The sequence below is a fragment of the Cyprinus carpio genome, unplaced genomic scaffold, assembly GCF_018340385.1.
Source record: "Cyprinus carpio isolate SPL01 unplaced genomic scaffold, ASM1834038v1 S000006481, whole genome shotgun sequence".
Taxonomy (NCBI): domain Eukaryota; kingdom Metazoa; phylum Chordata; class Actinopteri; order Cypriniformes; family Cyprinidae; genus Cyprinus; species Cyprinus carpio.
In genome coordinates this window covers 1,339,866-1,349,648 of record NW_024879156.1, presented here as the reverse complement: position 1 = coordinate 1,349,648, position 9,783 = coordinate 1,339,866, and the positions used below count along the sequence as shown (strand labels likewise).

General features: G+C 30.9%; 1 protein-coding gene across 1 annotated transcript; it reads right to left on the bottom strand.

Annotated features, from left to right (window-relative positions):
* Positions 1-8,618: 8,618 nt before the first annotated feature.
* On the bottom strand, positions 8,619-9,560 carry LOC109103445 (olfactory receptor 146-like). Its single transcript, XM_019116860.1, has one exon. It carries the CDS (start codon positions 9,558-9,560, stop codon positions 8,619-8,621), a length of 942 nt encoding a protein of 313 aa, XP_018972405.1.
* Positions 9,561-9,783: the final 223 nt, after the last annotated feature.

The window sequence follows — 9,783 nt, the reverse complement described above, 5'->3', positions numbered from 1 at the left end:
CGTTCTTGGACTCTGATCACCGTCACAGGTGCTCATCATCAGAACTTGTATATAAGCTGGACTATCACTACAGCTCAACGCGAAGTCTTGATTTGCTGTGTCTGTCATTTCTGAGCGTTATTACCCGTGTTTGATTTCCTGTTGCCGATCCTGTTTGATATCCTTTCCGTACCTTTGCTGCCTACCTACCGACCCTTGCTTGTTACTGGATTTTGATTCTATGTTCTTCCTACGTTGTTGATATTGCTGGTATTGACCATTTCCTGTACGACTACGAGTCTCTGCAATAAAGCCTGCATATGGATCCCATGTCGAGTTCTGGTTCATTACAAATATATTCAAATAGAAAGCAGTTATTTTAAATAGCAAAAATATTTCACAATATTACTGCTTTAGCAAATGCAACTTTCTGTATTTTGGATCAAATAAATGCAGGCTCATATATCATGTTGAAATACATAAATGAATGTCACATACCTGGCATTTCCAAAATGTATATTGTTTATGTGCTCTGAAGGACATTCTTTTTTGAAGAGATTTCGAAGAGATGGGAGTGTGTGCCTCGCTTGGTCTTAGCTGTGTTCCAGGTTCCTGAGTGGGCTGCTTATTTGCATTGGCTCGCTTTGCAACAGGTTATTATTTATCTGAAATAAAAAAGTAAGCATGCTGTTTACGCAAATAATCTGCATTATTAACATTATTGTGATGGTCACTGATACTATTAGTAATTTACAGGAAAAAAAGAATACAATTACCACATAGCACATTTATTGTCAGTGATATTTACAGCTTACTTGATACACTTATTTTTTTTTTTGTATTTCATCAAAAATATCTTAATTTGGTTTTGCTAAACGAAGATGAATTAAGGTCTTTCTGTCATATTTGAGTGAATTAACCCTTTAACAAGCCTTGCCGACCACAAGGAGTATTGATTTGGCCATAATATAGGTTTTCTGGTTTTGACCATTCAAATATGGCTTATGAACAATTGTCAATAGAAACAGCCACTAATTCGGCATCTATGTATATACAGTAGGGGGCCAACCAAAATGATCGTTTTGCTGCCACAAGAGCCGCCGCCGCGTCTGCAAAGTACATTTGACCGCTGAGTGGCGCTTTAACCACAATTTATCAGACAAGTGCATCAAAGCACATTTTTGCAAATAGCCGTCAGCTTTGCCTCCCCGATGTGTTACATTTGACGGCTGCAGTCGAGGAAAATGAAAGAAAAACACTGTAGTTAGAATATTTAATATTCACAGAAGAAAGTTTATTACTTGAGGTTATGTGCGTTTCTTAGAACGAATTCATGCAGGATAAATGTCAAGCCTATGAGCCTGTGCTCATATTTTCTCTAAGCTACACAGTATTACACCATATTTTAGATTTGACACATTTATTTAATAGGTGTGCAGTATTATTTATATAATATGAATTATGTGTTATATTATACTAAAGAAATGGTGGTTTACTTTGCATTGGAGCATTAAAAGTGGTAGCCTATTTTAGTGAGCTGGGCTACATGGATTTATATGCAAAATGTTAATATTCTCACATATTAGGCCTATATTTTAATTTATATTTTAAAATTCCTTCAATAAAACAGCATGCATTTTTGTCACGTACTACTTTGTTATTCATTACCTGTCCTTTATTTTGACAGATAACTTCTTGGGGAAAAGATATCTGTCTGTACACTGATTAACAAATTGTTGCGTGTTTTATAAATTATTTCCTTTCTTTTAGCAAAACGTGAGGCACTGTATAATTTTGTTCCCATTATTTAGGCTTAATTAAAACAGGAAACAAAAAAAATAAAACCTGCACGATTTAGCTAAATCATTGAAACTCTAAAGAATGGACGGATTAATAAAACATCCTCACGTTTAAACTCAAGTTCTCTCATTATTATCAACAAAATGCACACGATGTAAAAAAGAGCTTAATTAATTTACAACTTCAGTGATTTTAAAGGGAGCCTCCTTTACTTGATTTCATATAATTTAAGTAAAGTAAAAAAAAATAATAATATTAAATAAATAAATTCCAGCTGCATTTAAATGCAGGTGTGTAAAATATCAGAGTGCAAGATTTGCACGGCTCACGTGATGCTGAGCACAGCATTTATTCTTATTTGTCTTCATATTTTAACTTCTTTACAAATCTTGTTTGGTTTTATTTTGGATCATTGCATGTAAAAAATGATTTACTTTGTAATGCATATGCAAAATGTGAATTATTATTCATATTCAAGTGTTTGTGCAAAAATTATTAATGCGCATGCATGACAGGGAGGCGCCCTCTCGATCACTTTAATTTTTTCCTGATAATAAAATAACTTAAAATTAGGGTGTCTCACATACATGAGAAATATATCTACAGAAAGCTTGAAATGTCTACTTTTAAACTAATCAATTCCAAACGAAAGCATTATGTAATCTGTGAAGGTTGTATTTCTCTTTAAAGGCGCATCCATGTGGAGAAAGCCAGCACTGTGAATTTCATCTTGCAGCCGACAAGAAAACATTTGTTTATTAATAAATAATTAAATGTCTCATTTTTCACAATTATTAGGCTACTTCTGCCTGTGGTTTGTGGCAAACTTAAAGCATATGCTTAAGTGCGGAATATATTAAGGATCATTATGGATTATAGATGTTAATTTAATATAAACCTGCGATTAGTTAAATAATGACAAATGAACGACTATTAGCTTAACTAGAAAAATCTTACGTGGAGGCAGACCTATTAAATACCCTCAAGACATCTCTGTTAAAGTTTTTAAAGCATTTTATACGTGTTTGCATAAATTCTTCTTTCAAAACGGTCCGTAATGGAGAGATACCTTAACAATGATTTTTCCACTGAAGCACAAAAAAATGAAAATTGAAATAAAATTTATATTTTATGTTTGAGAATGGCCAACCCTTCTCGTCAGATATTGTTGCTTCTGGTTTGTGCATTGTTTAAATCACAGAAAGTCTACAAATATTGTCTCAAAAAACTGGTGTTTTTTTGTCACGTCTGTAACGCGTATATTCCCAAATCTAAAATAGCCTATAAAACATGTTCATAGATGGATACTTTACTGATGTTTGGACTCTGTTTGGGATTCAGAAAAACATAAAGAGATGGTTCAATATATTGGTAATGAATAGGCTACATTCTGTGAGAATTTATATTTCACATTCTAAAAAATATTGTATGGACGCAACAAAATAAAATTAAGACAACAGTTTGCATCTTTTTTTTTTTTTTTTTTTTTTTTTTTTTTTTTTTGAGTAAAAGCAACTTCCTCTGAAATTAAGTTATAATAACTAATAAACTATATTGCGCTAGTAGTCAACATTTGAAGTGGATCAAAACCTTTCTTCAACCAAAATGGCATTTGTCCTATCTAAACCTGCTCTGCAAGTTTGAAACCCTCATAAGACACTGTCCATGTGAAAGAGCAAGAGATTCACATCTTTATTTCGACCCCCACAAGCTTTACAGAACTACCCCTAAAAAACCCCAACCCCCTCCAGCTGAACTGAATTCGGTCTGTTTTTTGGCTGTGTGGAACGGTGTGTTGTCATGTTACTGGGTTGAAACATGGCTGCACTCACAGCAGCCCTACTCTTTTTATTTATTATTTTCTCGCAGCCCATATTATTGTTTTCACAAGACCATAATAATAACAAATTATCAATTGATAATTAATCATTATTTTTGTGAAAATCATTGTTACTTGTGAACGTAGGCGTTTGAGGAAGGCTTTAAGACCAAGTGGAATCCTGCGTCAGCTGCTACCGCTTCTCAGCACGCGCGACTCGCGCTAACTGCGCCTAGGTTCACAGTCTGCAAGTTTTGATTTTACAAAATCAGTTTGAGGCGAATACAACTTATTGATCATGAGCCCAACATTTAGCAAGGCAGAAAACATTCAGCCTACCTGAAGGAAGACATTTTTCATTTTAAGTTCATGCTGTTAAATAGAGAGTTAAAAAAAAAAAAAAACTAGTGTTGGGTATTCTTAAACTCGGACCTCATTATACTGAAGTACAAATCCAAACACCAGAAGCATCCTACACTCTCTAAGTGTTCTTTCATTGAAAAGTATGGATTTTGTTTATTCACAGGCTATATGGTTGAAATAATATTTTAGTTGTAAACTTTAAGTGCCATTGTTTAAATAAAATGCTTTATTGACTAACGTTTCATAGACTTTCAGTTATGCTTTAAAATTCCATGCCATTTGTAATTTCACAGTATTTTCACCTCCTTAATTACTACCCCAAATCTATAATGGTAAAATTTACTCATGCCGATGGCATTTTTATGACATTATTTATTTATTTATTTTTTTAGAATAATTGTAGCCTACGTAAATGGGTGAAGCAAAACAAATATTTTGTTAACTTTTTAACTGCAGGCAGATATAGGCCTACATTATTAAAAATATATTACCTATACAAATATTTGGATAGCCCCTTATTCTGTACCTTATTTACTTCAATAATAAACACAAATTTTCTACAAGAATAAACATTATAAATAAAGAATAAAGGAAAGAATCTCAATTAGCCCTTATTTTCCATTTCTGAAGTTAACTGGCAACTCTAATGATGATGTAATTATCTTTTTGGCGCCTTCCTCAAAAAAAATAAAAATAAAAAAAAAATAAAATAAATTCCTCAGTTGTAGGAGATATGCGAGCGAATAATAGATTTCAAAAAGAAAAAAGTGGGTGCTTGGTTTCGGAAAACGAATACAACTGATATGAAATGATATGATGAAAAAGTCATGCTAACATATTATTAATTCATATAAATAATTTAAGCAATTAAAACCTTTTTTTATGCTAGATTCAACTTGAATTTCAATACTATAAAACTGACTTTAAAATCTCAAGGAGTTTATAAGTTGAAACAGTAAAATGTCACAGTGCATGTTAGCCTAAATGAACTTGTATCTTATATAGTATCCGAAGACCTTGATTGCATGTGACCATAAAAATAACAATATATTTTGATTTTTTTAAATGAACAATTCCTGTATAAAATGGGACATTTAATACCCACAGTAACAAATTTTAACCAATTAATCACCTATTTTCGTTTGCTGCATGTATTTTTAAAAACACTCTAAAAAATAAATTAAGTTTGTGAGAGGGAAAAAAATATAATTAGTGTTTTATTTTTGTTTTTTTTTATTCAGAAATTATAACGGCAGGCCTAATAATGTTATAATGTACCAACAGGATATTTTTAGTTCCCTTCACTTTACAACAAATCCTTTAAATTGAACAAATTTATCAGAATGGAACAAAAATTAAAAATATATAATTCTAATGGATAAATATAATTGCAGTATATAATAATAAAAAATAAAATAAAATAATAATAACTTAAAGGAAACATAAGGTAAGGTTGGGCTCTCTCATTCGGGAGAAATCCAAACGTTTCCATATTCGTGATGTTGTCCATTTGAAGCTTAACTATTATTCATTAGGTAAAATAGGCTTTGTAGTTCACACGTGTTTCAGTATTCGACGGAAAAAAATCATAATGAGCAAAAATACGCCAGTGACCCGCTGTTCACGCCGAATGGCACAGTGAACAGCTGCTGTTTCCAGTGAATATGTGTGCGTGAGGCACCAGCGCGATCAAACAGCTGAAACAGAAAATACTAAATTTTTGATCACACAGTAAAGGCATAATTCGAAAATGCAAACTGTTAGCAGTTTGAAAAATCCAGAATAATAGATAATAAGAATTATTTGTAAATGCTGGACTGTTCTCATTTCGCGCTGCATATGGAGCCTGTAGATTTTTTTATTTTTATTTTTTAACCAAGAATGAACCGAAATGAAAACATTTAACTTTTACTCCATGTATTTAAATATTATATATATATATATATATATATTTATATATATATATATATATATATATATATATATATATATATATTTATATATATATATATATATATATATATATATATATATATATATATATATATATATACAGTACAGGTCAAAAGTTTGGAAACATTACTATTTTTAATGTTTGTGAAAGAAGTTTCTTCTGCTCATCAAGCCTGCATTTATTTGACCAAAAATACAGAAAATTTTTTTATTTTGTGATATATTATTACAATTTAAAAAAATTGTTTTTAAATTTATTATACTTTAAATTATCATTTATTTCTGTGATGCAAAGCTGAATTTTTAGGATCATTATCACATGATCCTTTAGAAATCATTCTAATATGATGATTCATTATCAAAGTTGGAAACAGTTCAGCTGCTTAATATTTTTTCAGAACATGTGATACTTTTTAGGATACTTTGATGAATAAAAAGAAATAAAAAAAAAAAAAAAAGAAGAAGCTATGTTTTTAAAATATAAATATTTTGTAATAACAATATACACTACTGGTCATTAATTTGGGGTCAGTAATTTTTTTTCTTTCTTTTTTTTAAATAAAATCAATACTTTTATTCAGCAAGGATGTGTTAAATTGATAAAAAGTGATAGTAAAGAAAATATATTATTAGAATATATATTATTAGATTTTTTTTTTTTTTTAAATAAATGCAGTTCTTTTTAACCTTTTATTCATCAAATATATTAGACAGCAGAACTGTTTCCAACACTCATAATAAATCAGAATATTAGAAATGATTTCTAAATGATCATGTGATAGACTGGATGTTACATGTAACACTGAAGGCTGGAGTAATGATGCTGAAAATTCAGCTTTGCATCACAGGAATAAATTATTTTTTTTAAAGTATTCAAATAGAAAACTATTATTTTAAGTTGTAATAATTTTTCACAATATTACTGTTTTTTTTTCTGTATTTTTGACCCAATAAATGCAGGCTTGATGAGCAGAAGAGACTTCTTTCAAAAACATTAAAAATAGTAATGTTTCCAAACTTTTGACCTGTACTGTGTATATATATATATGTATGTATATATATATATATATATATATATATATATATATATATATATATGTATATGTATGTGTATGTATGTATGTATGTATATATAGGCCTATTATGTAATGACTGTTTAATAAAAATAGCATGCATAAGAACCTTTGTGTAAAGGTCTTTTTTTTATTTTTTGATGCATATAGACTGTAGCCTAAGACTATCCCACGTTTTGAAATGAACTCACTAACTATAAATTTTCTAATGGTTTTTAAGGATGTTACAATGTTATATTATAATGTTATTGTTGTTTTACTTCGTCCTTTTATCTCTGTTTACAAACCAATATTTTACAATTACATTCAGTTCGCAATCTGTCCCTTTGCGCCACCTGGCGGCAGTTTCGCGAATGATTTTAACAATCGATTGATTTGCAGTTAATGCCGCGGCGGTAATACCCATTTTGGTTGTCCACCTACTGTACCTCTGTTTGTTCTGAAAGGCAGTGAATCAACATGGTGAATGTAGTATGTCCAGTTTACATTCATACCCACATTCATATTATAAAGAACATGCTTTTTTAAGGGTCACAAAATAATTACTTATAAAATAAGTACCTATTCAGGAATATGTGATTTCCCAGTGCAGGGCAAAGATCCCTTATAAATTCCATATAAAAGTAAGGAAAAAAAAAAAAAAAAAAATTAGTTCAAATATTTACCTATAATGTACATCTGACACTGCTGTGAACATATCAATGCACAGAATTTGAAAAATATAAAAAGTGTCAGGAGTCAGGACTAAATCACAAAAATATGCTGTTTTTTTTTCATAAAATAGGTGTGTCATTCCTTTTATCTTTGTGGACCCTCTGAAGGGGAAACCCCAGAATGAAGGTGTTACTTTTCTCTACACAAGGTAAATAATGCATAATGCATAAATTGTGTGAATTGCTTTGTAAAGATAAAAGATTAGGGACATGCCTTTACTTTTGTAACATTTCCTTCCACAGCATTGCAAACCACACACAACCAAAACAACATTCATCCGCAAGATGCTTGCAGTTTTATTTTTTGACCGTAAGAGGGCCAAAAGTTACATAGTGTAGTTTTAGCCAATAAGAACGTTTTTGTTTGCAATGATAATTTCAGCATTTTACATTTGAAACATTTATGTAATTACTAAGTTATTGACATTGTTCTCCCATTAACCTTTTCACTGACTTTTGAGACTTGTTACGACAATGGAGAAATTCAGAAGATACAAAGTCCCTGAAACAGGACATTAAAGATGTTGCAATACATTGCTGTAAAGGGCTGAAGAAAGGCTTTATCATGAATACTACCCATGAAGATGTTACACAAGTATAGTGAGACTATTTTAGACTGATAAATAGGAAGGAAAATATACATATATATTTATAGTTTTGCTTAAATGTTTCTGTATACGTAAATGTATACATTTGAAAATTGAAATGAAGTCATTTGATATATCAACTATATATATCAGTCAATTGAAATATATCAATTGAAAATTAACTATATATCAGTCATTGAATTAAACAAACGGTATAAAAATAAAAAATAAAAATAATTTTAGAATAGTTTGCAGTATCATATATAGAAAAACCAAAGTTAAAAAAAATAAAGAAAATAAAACATTATCCTTATAAGATAATTACAAGAAATTACAAAGAATTAACTTTTTTTCTCCACCAAATTTTAGCAATTTTTTGTCTTATCTCTTTGGTTTGTAAACCATATACTAAGGGATTTAATCCTGGTGGTACAATGTGAAACATTATACTGGCTAGTTTCCTGCTGTCAGAGTATTCAGGAAAACGATGGAGAAACGTCATGATAGCACCAGAAAAAAACATGACTAAATAAACAGCTAAATGTGTACTGCAGGTTTTTATAGCTTTGCTGTTCAGTGCTTGGCTTTTGCTACTTTTGCATACAGTTGCAATCTTGACATATGTTAAAAATATAGACAACGCTGAAAAGCAGAGAACAGCCACAGTATAAATAATTCCATACACATTATTTATGACCACATTTTCACAGGACAATTTAAACAGTGAGGCATTGTCACAGAAAGGGTTTTCAATTTTAGATCTGCAGTGAGATAACCGCACAGTGAGTCCTAACATAATTGTCACCAAAAGTATTGCCAGCCCCCAGGCTGATGCTGATAGTTTAATCACCATCTTATTGGTCATTATAGATGAATATCTAAGCGGATTACATATAGCCACATATCTGTCAAAAGCCATGATTATCAGCACATAGTGACATGCAGCTATGAATACATGTATAAAATATGCTTGAATAACACACTCCACATATGTGATATAGCGCTCTGAGGTTTCCTGTAAAATGTCTAGCATTAAACGTGGCAAAATGACAGTAGTCCCTAATATATCATTCAATGGTAAGTTACAGAACAGGAAGTGCATAGGATGATGTAGATTCTTCTCTGTTGAGATCAGAACTATAAGTCCAATGTTGGATATCATTGTAAAGACATAAGCCAAGAGAAGCAGGGTGAAAATTGGATAGGAAGAATGCGGAGTAACTTTCAGTCCCTCCAGGAGGAGAACGCTGTGTTTAAAGGTCAGGTTGTCCATTGTCAGCTCTTCATAAAACCTGTGGAGAGAAACAACCAGACCTAGCATTTCATGAATAGCATTTCAACTCGAACATAAATAAACAAAAGTAAACTAAATAAAACAAAGATTCCATAAACAGGTAGCTGTAAAAAATAAAATAAAATTATACACTCACTATAGAAGTGTTCCACTATTACGAGTGTAATAGATTTATTGCTACGTGGATGTCAGGTTGTCTGGA